We start from the raw sequence: 24,135 nt of genomic DNA on the forward strand, positions 1-24,135 counted from the left end.
TTGTTTCTTCCTTCCTTTCCCTTCCTCTCTATCTGTCTCTCTTTCTTTATTTTTGTCTCTCTCTCTCTCTATCTCTCAGTCTCTGTCTGTCTCCTTCCAAAGTCGATTTGCCTCTCTCCTGCAGCTTTTAGTCTTAAAATCTTTCCTACAACATTAGAAATGACTTATTCTAAATCCCAGTTTAAATATTTGCCCAAGGCAGAACTTTAACCCAGGGGGATCAGAGCTATTATTGTAACCCTCTAACTACAGTAGTAGTAGTAGCAAAAACAAAAAAACCCAGGGTCAAGAGTCACATAAATTAGTCAAAAGGCTCATGCTGACTTCCACAAACCTATTCCGACTCAGTAGGAAAGAGGCAGTTTTATTATTTATTTATATTATTATTATTTTTATTATTATTTGCTTCTTTGCCTTAGTTTCTCCTTGTCTGAAACTGTTCATATTCTTTTACTATGAAAGAAAGAAAGAAAGAAAGAAAGAAAGAAAGAAAGAAAGAAAGAAAGAAAGAAAGAAAGAAAGAAAGAAAGAAAAAAGGAAAGAAGGAAGGAAGGAAGGAAAGAAGGAAGGAAGGAAGGAAGGAAGGAAGAAAGGAAGGAAGAAAGAAAGGAAGAAAGGGAGGGAGGAAGGAAGAAGAATGGAAAGAAGGAAGGAAGGAAGAAAAAAGAGAAAGAGAAAAAGAAGTATATGTATATACAAACAAATGTATATATACATATATTATGTATTATATATACATGTATAATATATATGTATTTTACACACACAATAATAAAGCAAAAGCCTATATAGCAAAGAAAGTTTTCAAATTTGGGTTCACCCCCAACAGAACAATTCAATCCCAGCTGCTGGAGGTCTCCAATCTTTGGCAGGGGCCTCTCCCTTTTCCTCCCCCTAGCAAATATTAATAGCTGTGGGCCTCTATGAGTGTGGTTTTTAATAGAATCCAATTCCATTCCATTTAGAGAGGGAGAATATTCTTCCCGCTGACTCTGTATTTTGAGACTGGTCATGCCTGATGGACCAAATGCATTTTCTCTTCCTCTGCTGCCTGGCCTGTGTTTGGGCAAGAGCATGGGTTTCAGGGAAGGCTGTCTCAGCTAAATAGAAGCTGTCTACCAGCCAACTTTTCAGACCCCATTGTCATGTTCGATTCTCCAGCACTCAAGGACATTTTAAAGAAGGGGAGGAAAGGCAGGGGGCAGGGAAATATGTAAGCTGATCCTTAGAATGAGTGATTTTCTGTAAGGGGGAAATGCAAGATGATAGCCTGGAATAAGTGATTTCTGAGAAGAAAAGTAACACACTCATGGGATCCTAGCACCAATATGTGGTGACACAATGGACAGTACTCTAAATTTTGATCAGGAAAAACCTGAGTTTGAATCTTGCCTCAGGTATTTACTATCTGTGGGATCCTGGACAAACCAATTTACCTATCTGAAAAATAGGGATAATAATAACTAAATCAAATGGGTATGATCAGATCAAAGGAGGTAGCATGTGTATAAAACATTTTTAAAGCACTTCACCTCTCTTCTATTCTCCTTTCCTTCTCCTTTTTTCTCTTTTTCTTCCCCTCTTCTCTATCTTCTTTCCTCTTCTTCCCTGCTTTCCCCTCTTCTTTCTTCTCCTTCTTTCCTCTTTTCTTCTCCTCTCCTGCCCTCTCCTCCCTTCTTCTCCACTCCCCTCTCTTTCCTTCCTCTCCCCTTTCTTTTCCTCTCCTCTTCTCTTCTTCCCTCCTCTTTCCCTCTCACTTCCCATGAAGTACAGAACAGCAGGCATATGTACTGCATAGATCCGACTGTAGTCAGGTACCTCTGGTATCTAGTTCTCTCTATCTGTTTATGTTTCTTTCCATAAACCCAGATGACCAAACGGCAATCCTGAAAGACAGACTCTCTGAATGGCTACAATAGGCATTCTGTAGCTTCTTGGTTCCACAATCAGAGCTGACTGTCCACAGAAGGAGTTTTCTATAGCTACTTCCATCTTACAAAAGTCAGCTACCAACAAGAGGATGAGCCTAAGGTGTGCCCTGAATAAGCAGAGGGCTTGACCTTCAGAGTAGTTCTGATAACACAGAGCTGAGAGTGAATGGAAAGGACTGGTTAGCAATTCCAAGAAACAGTTGATTTCTGCTGACCCAGGGAGCTAGGACACATTCTCCTATCAGGAGGCTCCAGTTTTTGGATTAAATCCTGGAGAATCTTAGTCTCTAAAAAGAGTGGTCAAGGTCTTTTACATCATCTCTTGTAATTTTCATAGGAAAAATCACACAAGCTTTAAGATTGGTTCATGTTTAGGGCATCTCCAAAATGGAATAGAAAGACACTTAATGTATAATGTTGATCAGGTATGGGGCAGTAATTTATTTCTTCCACAGAAAAGAAATCCTTAAAACACAAAAGACTTGACAAGTACATATTAACAAAAAGACTTAAAATATGAAAATGTTAATCCACGACTACTATTATACTCTCCCCAGAAGCTGATACTTTAAAACTCTGGCTCAGTATCCCAAAATTCCCTTGGTATTAGGTTATGTATACTTGGAAGTGTCTGGGAAGCTAGGATCCATGGAATGTGCTCTAGTCAGAGCAGATGGTGCTGGTGTATGTGTATGTGTCCGTATATGTAAGGGAGGAATAGGCCTTGATTACCCCCATTATAATTATGAAAGGATAATATATGTACACAAATCATTCAACCAACAAACATTGATTTAAGTGTCTACTTTGTGCTAGTTGCTAGGAATGAAAAGAACAACTGGACTGAGAAAAGTATCATTCAGAAATTTTGTACATCTGGTACATAATGACAGGGTGACTTATCTTGTTAAAATAAACTTAATTCAAAATTGATAAAATGAAATAAGTTTAAAATAAAGTTATATAATTAATATTGTAATGATTTTTAAAGGACAAATTTATACTTCTAAAGTTTAATTGAAGCCTAAAACTGTACTATGACTTCTGGGACACCCTATATAAATATTTCAGATCTGTAAAACACTTTACTCACAACAACTCTATAGAGTAGATAGTGTAAGTCTTGTTATCTCCATTTAAGAGAAGAAACAGAGATTCTGAGAAATTAAATGACTATAAGTGTCCAATGTGGGAAACAAACTCATTTGTCTTCTGGGCGTGGACTTAGGAAGAAATGAGTTCAAATTTGGCCTTAGACACCAATTGAAAGAATTATCTGCTTACATCTAAGAGCTCCTTGTTAATAAAATTGTCATTTTGGATCTCTTTTTCTCTTATTCCTTCCATTTTCTAGTTCTCATGGAAACCTAACTTTCCTTATGTTGTCAACAAATATCAACAACATTTCTTGTCATCCTCTCTAAGGATGGCTGCTTCTTGATATACAGAGTCAGGAGTTGGCTCTGTTCTCACTATTACTGTCCACATAGGTACCATACCCTTACCTGCAGGAATGTAAATTGTTTTTGATCACCGAAACCTCCCAAGACATCTTGGGGTTTATCAGCTAGATTTTTTTTTTTCTTAAGTACCATGCCCTAAACCCAAGTCATTCTGATTTTCATTGATTGGTCAACAGTAAGTCCCAGGTCAAACACCAATTGATCACTTTTTAAAGCAGCAATTGTTTCTATTTTGACCAGAAATCCTAAGGGTCTTCCCCTCCTAGATTGATTTTTTTTAAGCCCAGAAGAAGAAGCCATTCTTTACTTTAATTCATACCTAGTTTTAATCACTGAATGGGCCTTGTCTTAATCAAACTGAGATCTGTTAAAGATCTTAGCTTAAAAAAAGCCATGGTCTCCCACTGCATCCAGAGCTATCTCCAGTCATCCTGATCTTTATCTTGCCACTGGATCCCGATGTCCCTGGAGGAGAAAGTGAGACTAGTGAACTTGCTGCACAATCTACTCTCACTTAAATTCAACTCATTTGCATCCTCTTCCTGATATCAGAAATGAATGACAAGGATAAACAAGAATGAAGGACAAACAATTACTGGGTCAAAAAAGTTCCTTTTTCTTCAAGGGATTGGTTGGAAGGTACCCTCTGAAGAGTCTGGGGTTCCTGCAATATTTGTCAGAACTTCTAGCCCTTCTCCATCCAGTTTCCAGTTCTTAGTTTGTAACTAGGAATTCTGTCTGCCATCATCACTAAGTACATAAGATCTCTTTGTGATAATGATTTATTGATTACAAAAAAGCATTTGGTTAAGGGAAACAAAACCACTGCACAAGATCTCCTACAGCTAGGTGGTCTGTGCCAAAATTGAAATTCAGATCTGATCTCAGATACTTATTAGCCACTTAATTTTATTTGTTTCAGTTTCTTCGTCTACAAAATGTGGGTAAATGATAGCCTACCTCTCAGGGCTGTTGTGAGCATAAAATGAGATATTTGTAGAGTGCTTTGGAAACCTTATAACCCTCCGTAAATTCTATTATTCATGATTGCATCAGGGTGATTCCTTGGAAGCTTTAACACTGTTTCTTCTTTAAAGTTGATTTGATCCTGTCCAAATTCTTGCCACTTTTGTTGTGGTGCAGCCATTGTCAGGAGTGATATAAACTCTAATGGAATCCATCCTATTCCCATTGACAACCTCATCACACACACAAAAAGAGGCCAAATTCCTGGGACTGTCTTGTTATCATGCTAAGGCTCAACTCACCAAATCGGGTAAGAGCCTCTTCTTTCCCAGAGCAGGCCCACTGGACACAATTCTTGCCCAATAAATAACCTTTATGACCAAAGCACCTCCATTATTCTGTATTACCATATCCTATTTTCTGGTCTCCCATGCAGTTGCTGATATAGACATTATGTGTATGCAAGTTTGTTCTTTGCCTTCCTAATCCTTCCTAATTCTCTATTCTTGCCCTTACTCTTTGCCTCTGACCTTTAAATAGTCCCCTTTGCTCACAGTTCAAGGCTAAATCCTTTGATTTGCCCATGTGCCTTTTTTATAACATAAAGGACCCTTGTGGCTATGATAATACCTTTGTGAGTTTTTTACATTCTGAACCTCTCTCCTCAATCTAGTGCTTCATCGCTATCATTACTGAACCTTCAGATGATTCTCCTTCCCCAATAAATCTTTTTTATTATCTGTTGGTATCAGTCTCCTTCACAACCACCCCTCAACTATATTAATTAAAAAATTGAAAGGAAATAATTTAAAAATTATTTTTAAAAGGAAATTACATCAGAAATGACTATAGTAGAGTAATAGCTCCAAACACCTTGGGTTCCTAGTTTCCTAGCCTCCAAATTAGCCATGATTTCTACTTCTGGTCCATCACAACCATGTACAACAATGGTCACCACCCCTAGACACAACCCTCATTCCCTCTTCCCTCTTCCATTACCTCCAACTCAAATGAATTTCCATCAGGTACTAGAATTTCTGGTTATAGCTGTGAACTGAGGACTGTGTGAAGGAGAGCTAGACCTTCTGACAGATATGGTAGAATTTCCAGGGACTCTTCAAATGGGTTGATTGACCATCCTCTAAAAAAGGGTTTTTCTGAACCACAAATAGTGCCTCAAATGTCCATCTCCTCCTCTTCCTGATTCAGTACACAACAGTTTACCAAGTCACTCCCACTTTTGCTAGTCTTAGCAAGATAGATAGTGGGAGGATGTACCCACAAATGTTATTCCTGAATAACGACTGAAAGAAAATGGAGTGGTAAGAATGGACCAGAGCATTATCCTTGATATTGGCTAAGGGCCAGCACATTTCTCTGAATAAGAAGCATTCCTAGTGGGGATTTCTGCCTGGAGAAACTTGTCAGGTTTAAGGAGGGATTTCTTCCTTCTTTTGTTCCAAAATATGTAACCAGGAAACATTCACATCTGTATGCTCTTTTAGAACATCTTCTTCTCATTACTCCTTCCTTGCCACCTCATCCTGTCTAATTCACCCAACCCCAATGTCATGGGATCCTAGAGCAAATATTGTCATTTGAATCATGCCTTGGATCAATGGTCACTCTCTAAATTTTGGCACCTTCAGAAAAGTTCCATTTATCTCACTAGTTAAAATTGGTTGATGATGAAATTTGGATCTAGGTCTCTCCTGACCTGAGTCCTCACCTGAAAGTGATGATAATTTGTCTATGGGAAAAATTATAAAATAATGGTAGGCTCAACTTACCCACCCCACTTTTGTTTCTCTTTTTTCCCCTCCCAAACTTGGGAAGTCATTAATAAGTTATAGACAAAGTTCCAAAGTTTGCACTTGGTAATGAATGAATGAATGGAATGGAAATAAGAACAGAAGGATATAAAGTTAGTTTCTAGTGTTAGGTGGATTTAGACTTTAGACAGTGATAAAGGAATTTGCAATGGAGAACATGATCAGGGAATAAGTATTAGATTTAGTTGCAAATAATTTGAGGTAAATTCTTTTTGGATTGTCTCCAGGCCAGAGCTGATAGTGCCAGGATGCTAAGCAGGAATTTTTAGTTGTTGTTTGTCCTTTGTTTAAAAAAAACTTTTTTTATTGTTTTCTTTTTTCCTGATTATACATGTACATTAATTTTTTTAACTTAAAAAATAAAAATATTTTTTAAAAATTAATTTTAAAAATAAAAACAAAAATTTTAAAATACATTTCTTTATGAATTATGAAGAACAAAAGAAAAAGAAACCATGAGAGGAAAAAAAAGACAGAAGAAAGGAAAAAAAAGTAATATGGCATGTGTTGATTTACATTCATTTTCTAAAGTTCTCTCTTTGGATGCAGATAGTGTTTTCTATCCAAAGTTTATTGGGATTGCCTTGGATCTTTGAAACACTGAGAAGAACCAAATCTTTCATAGTTGATCATTGCATAATCTTGCTGTTATTATGTAAACTGTATTTCTGGTTCTACTTGTTTCATTTAGTATCAGTTTATATATTCTCTGCAGGCCTAGAAAGGCCTGACCAGAAAAATAAATTATTTTTAATACAATAATAATATTCCATTACTTTCATATACCATAACTTATTCAACCATTCCACAATTGATGGTTATCTATTTATTTTCCAATTCTTGGCCACCACAAAAAGAGCTGCTACAAATATTTTTGCATATGTGAGTCCTTTTCCCTCCTTTATGATTTCCTTGGGATATAGATCCAATAGTAACACTGCTAGACCAAAGGACATACACACTCTCATAAGAACCTTGGACACAGTTCCAAATTGTTCTCCAGAATGGCTGGATCCCTTCACAACTCCACCAACAATGCATTAGTGTCTCAGTTTTCCCACAGCCCTTCCAATATTTATCATTATCTTTTCCTGTCATATTAGCCAATCTGAGGGGTTTGAGGTGGTTATTTTAATTTTTATTTCTCTAATTAATAGTGATTTAGAGCATCTTTTCATATGATGATAGATGACTTTAATTTCATCTGAAAATTGTCTATTCATATCCTTTAACCATTTATCAATTGGGAAATAACTTATATCCTTATAAATTTGACACAGTTCTTTAAACATTTTAGAAATAAGCACTTTATCAGAAACATTGGCTGTAAAATCTCCACCCCTCCCACATTTGTACTTCCCTTTTATTCTTGTTTGTGTTGGTTTTATTTGTGCAGAAACTTTTATATTTAATGTAATCAAAGTAGTTCATTTTGTTCTGCAGTTATTCTTTGATCACAAATCCCTCCCTTCTCCAAAGATCTGATAGGCAAACTATCCCTTGTTCTCCTAATTGGCTTATGGTATCACTTTTTATCTCTATATTATGTATCCATTTTGGTCTTATTTTGGTATAGGGTGTGAAATGTAGAACTATGCTGTTTCTGATGTGTTATTTTCCAGTTTTCCCAGCAATTTGTGTGAAAGTAAGTTTTTATCCCAAAAGGTGGAATTTTTTTTTAAATACTAGAGTACTATAGTCATTGATTGTTGTGTCATATGTACCTAACTTATTCCACTAATCTATCATTTTATTTCTTAGCCCATATCAAATGGTTTTGATAACTACTACTTTATGATATAATTTTTAGTTCTGGTACTACTAGGCCACTATCCTTTGTATTTTTTTTTATGAATTCCCTTGAAATTTTTGATTTTTTATTCATCCAGATGAATTTTGTTATTATTTTTTCTAGCTCCATAAAACAATTTTTTGGCATTTTGAATGGCATAGCACTAAACAAATAGCCCAATTTAGGTAGCATTGCCATTTGTGTTATATTAGCTTAGCCTACCTATGAGCATTTGATATTTTTCCAATTGTTTAGATCAGATTTTATTTATGTGAAAAGTGTCTTGTAATTGTGTTCATGTAGTTCCTGGGTTTATCTGGTTAGGTAGACACCCAAATATTTTATTTTGTCTATAGTTATTTTAAATTGAATTTCTCCCTCTGGTTTTTCTAGGCTTTATCAGTAATACATAGAAATGCTGATGATTTGTGTTGGTTTATTTTGTATCTTGCAATTTTGCTGAAGCTGTTAATTTTTTCAAGTAGGTTTTTGGATGATTCTTAAGATTCTTATCATCTCATATCATCTGCAAAGAGCGATAATTTTGTCTCCTCATTGCCTATTTTAATTCTTTTAACTTCTTTTTCTCTTCTTATTGCTAACATTTCTAGCACAGTGTTGAATAATAGTGGTGATAATGGGCATCTTTGTTTCATCCCTGATCTTATTGGGAATGTGTCTTGCTTCTCTCCATTACAAATAATGCTTGCTAATGGTTTTAGATAGATACTGCTTATCATTTTAAGGAAAACTCCCTTTATTCCTATGCTCTTTAGTGTTTTTAATAGGAATAGTTGCTGTATTTGTCCTTCATTCTTGAAAAGAACTAATGAGTTGGATTTAAGTGAGACAGAACTACCTCACTCTCTTTTCCAGTCATCAAAGTCCAATGGCAAGACAAAAGTTAAGATAACTGGTGATGGTTGGGATGCAATGGATGATCTTGGTTTTTCTAAATTAAAATCTTTCCTAGGCTTCAATTTACTTGAGGCAGTGCTCATTCAATGACTAAGGGCGAGGGAAGAAATTGAGACAAAAAAATGGCCTAATTTACCATCACAAAATATCAATCTGAGAGAAGACCCTCAAAGTTTCTGGACAGAACCAAAAACATTTGCTATTTACACCCTTTCTAAGCTATCAGAAACTAAAGAATGAGCCACCAAAGTTTGGTTTGTGGACTTTTATTGACCAAAATCACTTAGTTTTTCAAGCAAGAATTTGGAACTGAGAGACAGTGAGGTAAGGGGCTTGGGAGGTCTTGAGCTCTTGTTTCAACTCCATTCCTTTGTAAGAGGTAACTCTAAATTTCATCATTTGGCTAAGTCTTTTATATATATATATATACATACATATATATGTATATATATAAGTATTTAAATATGCAAATGATCTGCTGTCTCAAGAATTTGGGCAATTGGTCCAATTTCCATACAAGCTGAAACCCATCCATATATGTCCATCCTGGGTTATTCTTATCCATGTCCTCCTATAAAATCTCCACAGTTAATCCACTTAAACTGCTCACAGCCTTTCTTGTTTTTTTTAAATTTCAAGTGAAATAGAGCATATGGAATGTCCAATTCTTGTACTTTATTCCTCACCAAATGACTAGAACATCTTTCTTTTTTATCCTATATTTCTTTGATGACATATTTTAGTCCTGTTCTTCAAAGTTACTCATTGGTTCTATCTTGCAGCCTTCTCACAACTTGTCTATAAAGTGGGTTAAATAATCCTGCTTTTATTACCTTACAAGTTGTTTTGAAAATCATATAAATGTGTGTCAAAGTCTCTTGAGGTTTCTATTGTCTTATATAAAAGTAATATCATGCACAGAATATCATTAATATCTCTCTGACTTGATTATAGTCTCTTTCCCTCCTCTCCTACTCACTTTGGGCCAGGAGCCAGCATCTCTGGGGATTCTAAGGTGGCTGTCTTTCTCTCACAACCAAAATGATGAAAAGCTTCATACTATTATCTTATTTTGGTGACAGAGAGTAGCTTAAAATGGAATTGGGAGCACTGAAAAGCCCATATAACAGTCCTTCTTTTCTGTATTCCACTCTCCAACTCTGTCCTCTTTTTCCCCTCCCCACTCCCTTCCCTCCCCTCTTCCCCCCTCCCCCAAAGAACAATTACTACTTGGATTACAAGTTTTTTGTGGCTGGGAAGGTGGGATTAACAAAGAAGGGAAGAGATAGAACAGAAAGAGGAGAAAAGGGAGGAAGACAAAAAGAGGAGAAATCATTACACATTATTCTGCCTGCTACTGGACTTGTCTCAAAGATGCTTTCAGTGAGTCTACAAAAAAAATTAATTTGCATCTCAACACTTTAATTCAATTACAAAAAAAATCGATCATTTTATCTACTTGCACAATAGTAGGCTGAACACTGAACATAAAAGCACAATAGTAATAATATAATATGACTAGTTCTAGGACTGTTTCTATCTGTACTTCATCGAACATAAAGGTGAAAACATCATCATTGTCATCGTAATCCATCATTATCATCAATAAGATCCATAATTATTGGCTCAGATGTTCCATAGTAGAGCATGAATTATTAGCAAGGCACTTTACCAGCTTAACAGAAAGCATCATATATCTATTACCAGAAGATGAGAACACCAATGACTCTCTCAAATATAAGTGAATTACACATTTTAGTACTTTATAAAAAGCATTTACAGTATCATGAAAAAATTATAAGCACATAAAAATACAACATATTGACTGAGCAAAAATGTATGCCAAAAGTCCTAGGATTGCAAAAGAAACTTATTAGTGATTTGGTAATTATTGAACAAACCACATGAAAGTATTGTAACACTTATACTGCCTTTTGTTGATAGATATTTTTAGAGCACATAATTTACAGGTCAAAAACCTACAGAAATACTTTTGGAACAAGCAGACATCACTTGGCTGAGTAAAGGCTGATAACAGGCAAATGTTTTTGGATCTGTTGAATGTAACTTAAAGTGATTTATCATCAGATGGACTCTATTAAACAGCTGATATTTGAAATAGAATAAAAAAGGGCTTCATAGATGACATTTGTTTCAATTTGGTCAATAATGGCACTAAGGAAGCATTAAACAAATGGCTGTCATGTAAATTTGGGGGTGGGGTGGGGTGATGGTGGAGTTTAAGACAGCAATTCAGAAAAAGAACATTGCCACCAGAAATTACATAATGGTTATTCTACAGAAGCTCAGATTTAGTGATTAGTGTAAATGATACAAGGAAATGGCATAGGAACTATGACACACATACTATATAGACTGTAAAAATGTAGCACCTACTGAATACTTAGCAAGGCTTGACCTGGTGACTAGAATTATGCATCAGAAGCTTGCTCAGTCTTTTGTGGCTTGATAGATGACAAATCCTCATACTACAAATTCAGGACCCTCTACTCCCCAATTCCTCCCCCCCCCACCAAAATCTTGACCATCTAAGTCAATAAACTATTGGAGCATACCATTTTCATAGACCAAACTGTTTCCCACAGTCACATGTCATAACAGTGATCTATAAAAACTTAAGATCAATTTAAAAAATAAATGTCATAATCTCAATCTACATAAAACAACATGCTTTCAAAATTTAGAAATGCAGCAGAGGAGAAAAAATTCATGTGGGGATGGAATGGAATACATATCATTACTTTCATCCTCTCTGCTGCTGGAATTGTCTCAAAGATACTTTCAGTGAGCCCACAGAAGATAAGCTTACATTTTAATATCTTTATTCACTTACAAAGAACATTTATTTTATCCACTTGTGCAAGATTTCACAAAACATTAGATTTAAAAATACAGTAGCAGGATAGTGGCTTGTTCCAGGACCCTTTCTATCTGAACCAAATTTAAAAAATTGAGAATGATATTATTATTAGTAATAATGTTGATAATAATAATAATAACAGCTGGCATTTATGTAAAGCTTTTAAGATTTGCAAAACACTTCACATATATGTTATCTCAGTTTATCCTCACAGTAACCTCTTAAGTATTCTTGGTATGATTATCCCCATTTTTCAAATGAAAAAACTGAGGTTTAGAGAAGTAGAATGATTTACCTATGGTCACATAGATAGTGAGTTTCAGATCTCTCTAGGAGTTTTTGTGCCTAGGGTAACTAGAGGTAGAAAGAGCTCGCTGATGGTACAATTTACAGAAGGGGACAAGAAGCATCCTCTGTTATTTGAAATCTGTAAATTTCAGCTCTCTGCTTTAGTTAGATCTTTGGGCTGTAATGAGATTTAAATCCAGCTCTCTCATCTCCCACTCCTGCATTCTTTGCCACTGCATCATATTATAAAGCTTGGTAGTCTCACTGTCCCATGGGATTCACTACTCCTGAATCCTTCTGCTACCTAAGTACTATGTGGTAAGAATGACAAATTATTGATAACCACTCCCCACACCCTAAGAAGAGTACTGGATCAGAGCATGTGAATTAGATCCCTATCTCTGCCATTCACTGCCTGTGAATCCATCAGACAAATCTCTTACACTATTTGGACCTTGATGTCCTCATCTCTTAAATAAAAGTTTTAGATTAGATCGACTAACCCAAATATTTTCCAACTCTAAGTCTATGATACTACAAAGACTAGGATCATGCTGGATACTTCTTTGTATCGGCAGGCACTCATTCAGAAGGAGATTGTGTTCCTGTACCACATAACCCAGTCAAGTTTTGAATGAGCATTTAGTGATTAAAAAAGAAGTTTCAGGAGAAAGAAGTCAGGAGAATTGAGCTCTAATTACATTTTGTACTGAGCTAGCTGTGACTTTAAACAAATCCACCCTCTCTGAGTTTTCCTCACAAAATGAAGGAGCTAGATTAAGGTGATGTTTGAAGTCACTTCTAGGGTTTAACATTTTATAATTCTTCAATGTGACCAGCAAATGAGCTGGAGCTCTTTCTACCTGATTCAGTTCCTTTCAGATGATTCACATGCACTCTGACTATGGCTGGACATGGGTCCTAATACTCGTCATAGAGAAGTGGAGGGGACAATGGGGAACATCACATGGATTTTTGTAGATTTTTTTTTCAAAAATAGATAGTAGTCTTAAAACCAGGGGTCAGGTATAGAGAGCAACCCAAGCATTTGTTTAAAGACCATGGAAAATTCTGCCCTTTTGTACATGGAGAGTTAGATGAAAAAATGGCAGCAGACCACTCCCTCTTTTAGCAGAGGGTTGGTATACTGGGATTTTGCTTTGACCTGGATCTTTTTTGTTGTTGTTGAGGTTGTCCAACAGGATAGGGAGAAGGAAAAGGAAGCGGTGGAATGTGTTGGAAAGAGACTGGATCTATCAATCAACAACCATTCATTAAGTACTTCCTGGCTAAGTGCTTAGTAACCAAGTTAAAAGCTGGCTGTGACATTTATTAGTTATGTGACCCCCCCCCCTCATCTCTACCTCTTAAGATCCTTTGTTTTCTTGTTATTTAGTCATTTCAGTCATGACCCCCCCCCCTTTTTTTTTCTTTCTTGGCAATAATAGTAGAGTGGTTTGCCGTTTCCTTGTGTGATTCATTTTACAGATAAGAAAACTAAGGCAAACAGAATTAAGTGACTTCCCCAGGGTCACACAGCTAGTGTCTGAGGTCAGATTTGAACTCAGGAAGATGAGTCTTTCTGATTCCAGGTGTGGCACTCTTTTCATTTCACCACCTAGCCTCCCCTCTTAGAATCCTGGCTTTCTTCAAAGCTAGGGCCAAATACCATCTTCTCCTACGAGTGGTCTTTCCAGATTCCCTCAATTGTTAGTACCTCCTCTACCAAAATTTCTTTGCATTTGAGAACAGAAAGCATTTTATGGGTGTCTCTGTATCCGTAACAGCCTGGTACATCTTAAATAAGCACTTAGCAAATGTTTACTGATTGATTTACCTTGGCAGATATGTAAGCTATGATCCTCAGTTTTCTCATTTAGAAAATGGAGATAACAGTCCTTGTACTATGTACCTTATAGAATCCTTGTGAGGAAAGTGCTTTATAAACTGTAAAGTGCAATATAATCATGAACTACTGTTAGCTTCAGCTAAGGAGGAAGAAAAATGACAATTAATCTCCATGCCTTCATTTGCTCTCAATGTCTTGATCATGGCTTAGTGTGACAGTTCTCAAGTATGTTCCATGGACCCATATGGGGTTCCATGACCTTTTCAAGGGTTCTTGAGATCAAAATACTTTTCACAATACCAAGATGTCATTTGCTTATTGAAATACTCTTCCTTTTTCTAACTACATATCTATATGAGGCCAGATATCCTCCATAAACTTCTACCAAAATGACCTTTCACAATGGATTGAATGCAAAAGCCAATATGAAAGAAAACATAGCAGTTTTCCAGTCAGACATTAAAGAGATTTGCAAAAATATGTAATACAATGCCATTCCTCAATTAATTTTTTTTTGTTTTGGAAAATAGTATTTTTCATAAAAATTTGTCATTTATGTTAATGTGTAATGGGCTTATTACTATTTTAATGAATAAATATTTTAAACTTTTATCTATTATTACTATTTTAATACAGTAAATAACAATAGCTAGAACCCATAGAAAGAAAAGTTCTTTGGGGTCTTCAATAATTTCTAAGAAGATAAAGATGTCCTGAGACCAAAATGTTTGAGAACTGAGAGACTGGCTAATGATAAGGATGATTTGGGAAAACAGAACTAATATCAGTGTCATTAGCAAGTTTTATGAAATGGTTGTCCTTGAGCTGGGTAGGATCATGAGATCTAGGATATGACATCCAAAATGATTTCATTGGTTTGGAATAATCTTGACATTGAGTTCAGAAAAACCAACTGTACAAGTACAAGGTGAGGAAAATAAACTGACAAAGCAATTCATGTGACAAAGACTTGGTAATTTTTAATAGACTACAAGTGCCATAGTAGTCAGCAGTGTGCTTTGGCTGTTGGAAAAACTACCACCACCTTAGGGCATGATGTCCAGATGTAAGAAGGAAGCATGTCATTGTGCTCAGTCCTGTTCAAAACACATCTGGAATATTGAGCCCAGCTCTGAATACCCTGTTTTAAGGAAAGCAGGGTTCAAAAAGTAAAATGCTTATAGGACAACCAGGATGATGAGGATACTTAGGATATTAAGCCTAGAAAAGACTAAACTTAGTGGTGGATATTGAGGGATTATTATGTGGAAGACAGATTCAATTTGCTCTGTTTGGCCCAGGATCAGTGCTCCATGGGCAGAAGTAGCAAGGAGATAGATTTTGTCTCAAAATAAGAGAAAACTTCCTAATGATTCTAGCTATGCAAAAGTGAATTCAGCACTCAACTGAAGTCTTTCTACCCACCCTTGACTAGGTTACACTTAGGTTAAGGAAGGGAAGAATGCAAGCTCCTTGAAGGCAGGGACTATTATTATTATTTTGTCTTTGTATCCCCAGCACCTAAAACAGTCCTAGAACATAGTAGGTGCTTTATATGAATGCTTGTTGGATTGGATTGAGAGTACACATGCTTGGGGTAGACACCTCCGCAAAGGACACACAGTATAGAGTATAAGCAACTCCACAGGGCACTAAGCAAATGGTCAGCTGCTTTGAAGGGCATTCGATGCTATATGAGTACATCCTTGATTCAATGTATGGGGTGGGTAAGGGGTAGGAAAAATGTTTGGGGGTTGCTATTCCAAAAAGAAATGACAGAACTTATAACCCATTAATTTATTTTTATTTGCACTTAATTAGTTCATAGTTTTATCCCCTGATTTATTAAAAGCTTTTTCAGCTTTTTCATCACTGTTCTCTTCCCACTAAAGAGCCTACCCTTCCCTTGCCTTAACTTTCCCATATCGGCTCTTTCTGGCATCAGAATTGCTATGTGAGAATGGGATATAAGTTCACTGATAATGCATTTGAGTGGGGGCTTCAGTGGCAGATGAGCTTGTAACAGAGTCCTAGAACCCCTAAAGGAGATTTGGGATTTGGGGCACACAGAATGCAATAGGAGCCAAGAACAAGAGTATGGGAGGGAGAGGAAAACAGTATACACATCTACATCCCTCTAAGAGGGGGTTGGAGTCTCCAGCTCTTTCTGCACCCATCTTCCAGATATATCTGTTAGGACTGGGCAGGGATGGCTTAGTCCATCAGGGAGACGATTAGAAGGGACAAGCTTACAGACTCAAGATTGTCTTTAAGATGAATTGCCTTCGAAGCATGATCTTGGCAGTAGAAACCACCAACTGTGCCTTTTTTGCTCTGAAATAAACCTCTTCAGGCTTCTTTGAATCAGGGGAGCAGGGTTTGGCCATTTTCTGGCAACTGGCCAGGTTCCAAGATGGCTTCTCTCTCTCTCTCTCTCTCTCTCTCTCTCTCTCTCTCTCTCTCTGTAGTATGTACTACATATGTACTCTCTCTGAAGTAGACAAAGAGTTAAGGGGGTTTCTGAAGGAAGATGGGAGGAGAGGTGCAGGAAAGGGACCAAACCCAGAAAGGGGAAATGTCCACCATGGGTCCATCTCTGAAGGAAGCTTCCTGGTTACAAGGCTTCTTTCTCTCTCTGGGAACATCTGCTGAGTTTCATCTCTGTCAGTTGGATATACCGTATCACATTGGTATCTGTAGGAAAAAGAAAGACAAATGTGAACTAATACAGATAAGGGAAAACTGTTGGCTTTTTCCCAAGCCCAAACAAACCGGGTTTATACAAAGTGGACAGACTAGAACCAACCAGTTCAGCTGATCCAATACTTTGCACTGATTAGTCTGTGACCATCTGGCTAATGTTTTGTGAAAAGAGCCAGAAGGTTTTTTCTGAACTGGGGCCTGATGTACTTGGCTATAGACCTGAGGGGGAGGGGGGAGAGAGAGAGAGAGAGAGAGAGAGAGAGAGAGAGAGAGAGAGAGAGAGAGAGAGACAGACAGACAGAGACAGACAGAGACAGACAGAGAGAGGGTGGAGGGGCTCCCTCTCCCAGAGAGTCTCAGTCCCTGGTCAATATGTTCATAAGGTACAGAAGGAGGAAAGGTAAGGAATGAAGGCAAGGGACACAGAGCTTTCATCTTTACCATCATTTTATCCTTATAACCAGGGCTGGTCTGACAAATTCCATGAAGCAGGCTGGACAGATTCCTACAATGCCAGACCACTGGGCAGAGTTTCCTATAGACAGCTGGCAAGACATCCCACTGGGTAATGGTAGGAACTAGGACACATTCACAGACACCCTTTACTTGCAGACTGTCAACTATAGTCAGTATGACAGAATAAGTACACAGATCCAGCACTATGTTAGTAGCTAGCATAGAGGGCCCTTGTCCTCAGAGAGATTATGGTCTAGCTGGAAAACAAGATACATATAAATGAAACTTAAATAATGCAAAACAATATGTAATTCTGTGCTGTGAATTAGCTTTGAATTAGAGCTGTGAATTAATTGATGCAAGTATTTTAGAAATCAATTTGAAATTACATTCTACTGTTAGGCTTATATGTCAAGGAAGGGTGTGAATATGTCAGTCCATATATATGTGTGTGTATTTATGTATACAAATGGGGGGGGGGGAGAGAAGGCAGTTAGGAGATAGACTGGATAGAGTTGGAGTCAGGAAGACTCATTTTCCTGAGTTCAAATCTGACTAGTTGTGTGACTCTGGACAAGTCACATAATCCCATTTCCCTCAGTTTCTTTCCTGATTTGTAAAATGAGTTGGAGAAGGAAATGTAAGACACTCCAGTTTCTTTGCCAAGAAAACCCCAAAATAGTCATAAAAAACTGTACATAATTAAAAATGACTAAGCCATAGATATAAATGTAATTGATATAGATATAATATAGATATAATCATGTATATAGATAAATATCTATATACCCCTTATTTCCTCTGAATGTCTAGCTCATGAGTTAATGTAGCAGTTCTCAAAGTATGTTCCATAAATCTATGAAGTCCCTATGACCCTTTCAGTGGGTCCTAAAGAGATTCAATACACTTTGACTACATCTGGGAGACAATAGTTTAAAATTTATATTGATATCTTTTGTTTTTTCATCACCCAAATTCCCTATATATATTTCCCCCTCTCCCTCCCAAAACATCCTTTATAACAAAGAACAAGAGGAAAAAAGATTTATAAAATAAATCAATACAATAGCCAAATTTGTATCCCCCAGCATAGTATTGTCATACACATTCATATACAGACAAGTACACAAACACAGTCATATATTTATGGCAATAATTTTTGCAATAGCAAAGAACTGGAAACAAAGTATCGCACACAGAATCACAGAATTTGAGAGTTAGCAGGGGTTTCAACAGGAGTCTGGTCAAACACAAATCCTAAATAAATTAGCACTATAAGTACTAACAACTGCTCCTTCAGACTCTTTTGACTGAACCTCTGATATTCTCGACCTTAGCATCATGGCTTAGCTGTGGTCTCACCCTAGGATATGAACTCAGGTACTCTTGATTCCAGGACAAGTGCTCTGTTGCTCCATATATATGTCTTCAGAGTTACTTTGACTCATATTTCACTTACCATTAGAGTTTTGGAACAAATTTCATAGTTTACAAATCTTTTGAAAAGTCTTTGATCATATTCTTTGTCTACTTACCCTTTGGGAATGACAGTCATATATTTACATTAATTTCCTTTATATTTTGGATATGTAAGACCTGTCAGAAATGCAACAGTGTTTTTTTTTCATTTATTTCCCTTTCTATTCCAGCTGCATTGATTTTGTTTGTAGAAAAGTTTTTCAGGTCCACATAATTGAAATTATTTATTTCCTTTTATCTTTTATGCTCTCCTTTATCCTTTTTTGTTTGTTTAGAATTTTTCCCCATAATATTGACTATAATGTAAATGGAAAGAATAATCAGGACAATAAATAGAAAATTAATGTTGTGATGAAATCATATTGACCAAGTTTGGCCCCAAAAAGAAAAATCAGAATATGTCTCTCTCTCTTTCTCTCCAAAGTCAGATTTAGTAGGTATGTCAATTTGTTGAGCTACACTAATTTTTTTGTCCCACTTTTCTTTATTATAAAGGATTAATGTCCAGGAAGAGGAGGGAAAATTACATTGGGAAATGGAAGTGATAAAAAAACAGAAACTGCCAATATAAATTTTAAATGATTATCCCCAGGTATAGTCATAAAATGTAATGAATCTCATTATTTTCTATGCTATTCTTTAGTATTCTGGTCATGTGTCTTTTTTGAGTTTATGGTGTGTAAATGATATAAAGGCAGGTCTAAACCTAATTTGTGTCCAAATGCTTTCCAGTTTCCTCAGAAACATTTGCCAAATAGGGAGTTTACTCCAAAGCAGTTAATGTTCTTGGGTTTATTGAAGACAGAATTGTTGGGTTTGATTGTTTTTTTATTCTTGTTCTGTTCTTGGTCTGTTTTAGTGATCTGCTTTTATAACTTTTAACCAGTACCAAATAATTTTGCTTTATGATATAATTTGAAATCTGGCAATACTTTTGACTCTTCACTCTCTTAAAAAAATTACTCAACTTGAGCTTCTCAACCCCTGATTCTATCAAATTAATTTGTTTTAATTTTTTCTAGTTTTAAAAGTATTCTCTTGATAGTTTACTTGATCTATCATTGACTTTGCAAATTAATTTAGATAATTTATTGTATTGGTGTAGCCCAACCATGGACAGTTAATATAGCTCCAATTATTTATATCATTCATTATTTCTTTAAAGACTTCATTTCTATGTTCTTTTAGATTGAGTCCAAGATATTTTGTGATTTTTTTTAGTTATTTTGAATGGGACTTCTCTTTCCATTAGTTTTGTTTTAATTACACACTCAGCTCATTAATTCTCTCTCTATTTTTAATGTATATTTTCAGAGAAATAATTATTTCCTCTGAGGTCTGTTGGGGTGGCCTCTTGGAGATTTTGGAATGTTGTCTAATTGCTTTCATTCTCTTTCATGGTTATTAATTTTTTATGTTTTGTTCTTTTGCCTAATCATTATGTATGATGTCATTAATAAGTCTCTATTTTTGTCTACATCTGTTTTCTCCATTGATTGCTAGAGTCTATTACAAGTCTTGGCACAGTTTTAGGCTTTTTTAGCCTTCAGTTTCTATCAATATAACAAATATTACAATAATATGATAACATTTATGGTATTACCTAAATTAATTTGCAAATTTAGTAATAGACCAATTAAATTACCAAGAGAGTACTTTATAAAGCTAGACATAATGATGCTACTAATGCTTCAAACTGCACTAAGATAACCTGTATTTTTCTGCATTATGATATGTTTAGCATTTCTGCTTCTTTTACACTTTTTAATAATTTCTCTTTTTCTAGCATTCTTTAATGCTCTCATCCAAAAGATGGCATAGTTTTTCAATTCTAACTTCTCTAACAATCTTTTTTTCCCCTTTCTGTTTATCTTTCTGTTCGATTATTATAGCTTAAAGGAAAAACACTAACATCTCTTAGAATTATTATGTGATTGCCTATGGCTGCTTTAAACTTTAACTTAACATCCTTTGTGAATTTAAATGTAATATCATTTGACACACATGCATTAGTAATAATATTATTTAATTTTGTGTGGTTCTTTTAAACACAATGTAGTTTCTCTATTTCTCTTGGCATTTGACATTAATTTTATTTCTATGTTTATCCTTATGTCTCTAATGTGATTATAAAACTCTTGGGTTATTTTTTGAAACCACATGATATGAAAAAATTTTTGTCCTAGTCTCTTAATTTTATTCTATATGTTTATTTTGTTTATTTTGATGTGAACTTCTTTTATACAGAAACACTTGATTTTGCTTTCTGATCCATTCTGCCACTTTGATTTTAATAGAGTTCACATTTAGGCTTGTGTTTTTCTTCAATTATTTCTTGTGTACTGGTTTTATCTCTCTTTCAAATTCAGTACTTGACTTCGTGACTAGTTTTGCTTACATTATCTTGAGGCTTTTCCCCAGCTTTCACTATTTGCAGTAACACGAGTTCCTTGAATTTATTTAAATTGATTATTTAAAAATTTTTTACTGATCATGTTTTGTGTTTTACCCAATTAATTAATTACCCAATTAATTAATTTATCCAATTAAATGTGAGGTAGAAAATTAAATCTTTCCTCTTTTCCTTTTCACTTATTTACAATCTCTTATTTAAGCAGCATCCTTTTACTGCATCCTCTTTTAAGACATTTCCCTTTCTTTTGTCCTTATTTCCTTTCCCTTCTTCTCGAGTATGAATTTTGTCAATCTATTCTTTTTTATCTTCTGTGTTCATAATGAATTTAGACCTTCCAAATGATCAAATTTTAGCTTTCTCCTAGCTTATTTCTATTTTATTACATTTATATACCTTACACTATTTTCCCTCTTTTCACTCTTAAACCAGCTGACCAGCTCTTTAAGGAGGCAGTGTCAAATGAGAGAGATGATGTTTGTTGAGATTCACTCTGTATCCTAAAACATAAAGTCCTTGCCTTTACAACCTTCAAATCACCTCCTCTAAAGCCTTATTATCTCATGTCTAGTTCTACCTTTTAACATTCTGGGTACTGGTTCCCAAGAGGTGGGGGACTCAAAAATCCTTTTCGCCCCAGATAGGATGCAGGATGCAGTCCTGCACAACCTTTTATGAGAGACGTGGTCTTATAATGTGCTGATTCCTCTAAGATGAAATATTGCAACATTCCTCTCCCCTCACCATTTTATTCATGAAAAGCCTCCTCATTCCACAACACACCTTGATCTCTTCTATGAGGACTCATGGGGTCTTTGGATTGAGAGAGTGAGAGAAAAGTTTTCTGAGAAGTTGAGAGGAGGGGTTCATGCACTCATTGTCAAAACAATGCTATTGAAAGAGTTAAATAATGTTGGTGATCCTGGCCAACGATCAGCCAGTCATGGCTAGTAGAAGCATACGTCTCCTTGATTTCCTAATCGTATCAGATACTAAATTATACTCATTGGCCTATATTAAAATCTTGATGTCCTCTATATTCAGAATCTATCAGAAACTATCTTCTCTTGAATACCAGGATTAGAGGACTTCCAAAGGACCCACTTCTTATTTTGTGAGATAAAATTCAAATGGATGTAGCTTTGCCCTCTGAAGCAATGGCTGCAGGGAATTAAGTGAGATTTCCAGTACCTGAGAAAGCATAGTGTTTGGGCTTGCTATGTACTTGGTAGTTGTTTTCTGTATTTATTATGACTTCTATTGCATACTCTGATTATTATTTAATGTTTATTTTCTTAATGATTCTTTGCTGACAGGAAACATCACTTAGAGTAACTAGGTATGGCTGTCTGTTCTGCATGAAGCCCAGTCCATTATGCCAAGGTCAAATGACTAATGCTAAATGAAGTAAGTCAATTCAAAGGTGGGATGATTTCCCATAGATGGAAGGAATGAAGAGGATGGAGAGGTTCCTGTGAAAAAGATGAAAGTCAACAGTTAATTTTGTCTAGGTGCACACATTCACAGATCTCCTCACAAACTCACACCATATTGTCAAGAGAAACAGAAGTGAGAGTCCGGCTAACTGGCAGCCATAGAGAATGTTGCCCTAACTGGGCATTTCCGCCCCACCTGGACATGGAATAAGCATGGTTTTCAATGCCACTAGTACTGAAACTCAAAAATCTTTAGGAGCTCCCTATCATCTAACAAGTATAGTCCAATCTTCTTTGCCTAGCATCTATGGGTCTTCTCAATCTGATACTACCTTAATTTTCTAGTCTCATATCTTATTAAAGAAGCAGCCAAATGATACAGTGGATAAAGATCTTGACCTGAGATCAAAAAGACCTGAGTAGCTATGTGACTCTGGCTAAGTCAACTTCACCTCTGCTTTCTTCTTCTATAAAATGAAATTAATAATAATAGTATCTACCTCCCAGAATTTTTGTGAAAATCAAATGAGATAATATTAGTAAATTGCTTTATAAATCTTAAAGTGCTATATAAATGCTAACTACCATCATTACCACCACCATCATCATCTTCATCATCACTTCCCTCCACATACTCCAGCCAAATTGGGCTACTCTTCTATCCCTTGAAAATACAATGCATTTCCTTGATTCTATGTTCTTTGCCCATTCTATTCCTTTTGTCCTCTCTCCCCTTGCCTGTTGAATTCTTACTCATCCCCTTAAAGTCTTACTTAAATGCTACTTTTTTCACAAAATCTTGCCATGATACTTTTCATCTGAAATGATAAATTTTTCTCTTCAGCCTTAATAATATTTTGTCTCACAATTCTCCACTGTACTTTTCACATGTACTTTATGATTGAATAAGACGGTATATGTTAAATGGTTTGTAAATCTTAAAGCATTATAAATACTAAATATTATTACTGCTGTTATTTTATTATTTCTCCAAATTCAGAATGTAAATTCCATGAGAGCAAGGACTATATCTCATCTAACAATAAGAAGGATAACAACAATAATAACAACAACAAAACAACAATGATGATGACAGCATTTACTTTGTATTTACTATGGGCCAGGCACTCTGCTAAAGCTTTATAAATATTATTTAATTTTATCCTCAAAACAACTCTGGAGAGAAGATGCCATTATAACCCTCATTTACAGCTGGGGAAATGGAAGGAAACAGAGTTGTTTTTCTCAATTGACTTACCCAATATCACACAGATAGTAAGTGTCTAAAGGCCCCATTTGAATTCAGATTTTCTTTACTCTAAGCTCAAATCTTAACTTTTTGTATGAAACCTAGCATCTAACAATATTTATTTGCACACAACAATTACCAAATAAATGCTTACTAAATGTAATTGTCCAGATGACTCCTACCCTTTTCAACAGGACAGTCTCCCAGGATTGCAGCGATCCCCTTTTTCAACTACAGAATTCATTCTAAATAGAGTTAAATAAAGTTCTTATGTCTTCTGACCTTTGTTTTTTGTGCTGGAGAAGGGAGGAGGCGAGCAATGCAGCTGGCCTGCCCTTGCCTCTGACCCCTGATCTCTCTTTGGCAGCTGTTTGCAGAGTTCACTTCTGTGAAATGAGGGGGTTGGACTATAGATCTCCTCAGTCTCCTCCAATTCTGACATTCAATGGCTCCACTAGGCATCCCTTTCAGAACAGAGG

General features: G+C 35.9%; 1 protein-coding gene across 1 annotated transcript in view; it reads right to left on the minus strand.

Moving 5' to 3' along the window:
- Positions 1-10,303: 10,303 nt before the first annotated feature.
- TTC9 (tetratricopeptide repeat domain 9) overlaps positions 10,304-24,135 on the minus strand; it is a 63,446-nt gene continuing 49,614 nt past the window's right edge. The window contains exon 3 of the mRNA XM_051977683.1: positions 10,304-16,614. Coding sequence (XP_051833643.1) covers positions 16,535-16,614 — 80 coding nt within the window. The 3' untranslated portion in view covers positions 10,304-16,534. The remainder of the gene's footprint in view (positions 16,615-24,135) is intronic.

Source organism: Antechinus flavipes, chromosome 2 (assembly GCF_016432865.1).
Source record: "Antechinus flavipes isolate AdamAnt ecotype Samford, QLD, Australia chromosome 2, AdamAnt_v2, whole genome shotgun sequence".
Classification (NCBI taxonomy): Eukaryota; Metazoa; Chordata; class Mammalia; order Dasyuromorphia; family Dasyuridae; genus Antechinus; species Antechinus flavipes.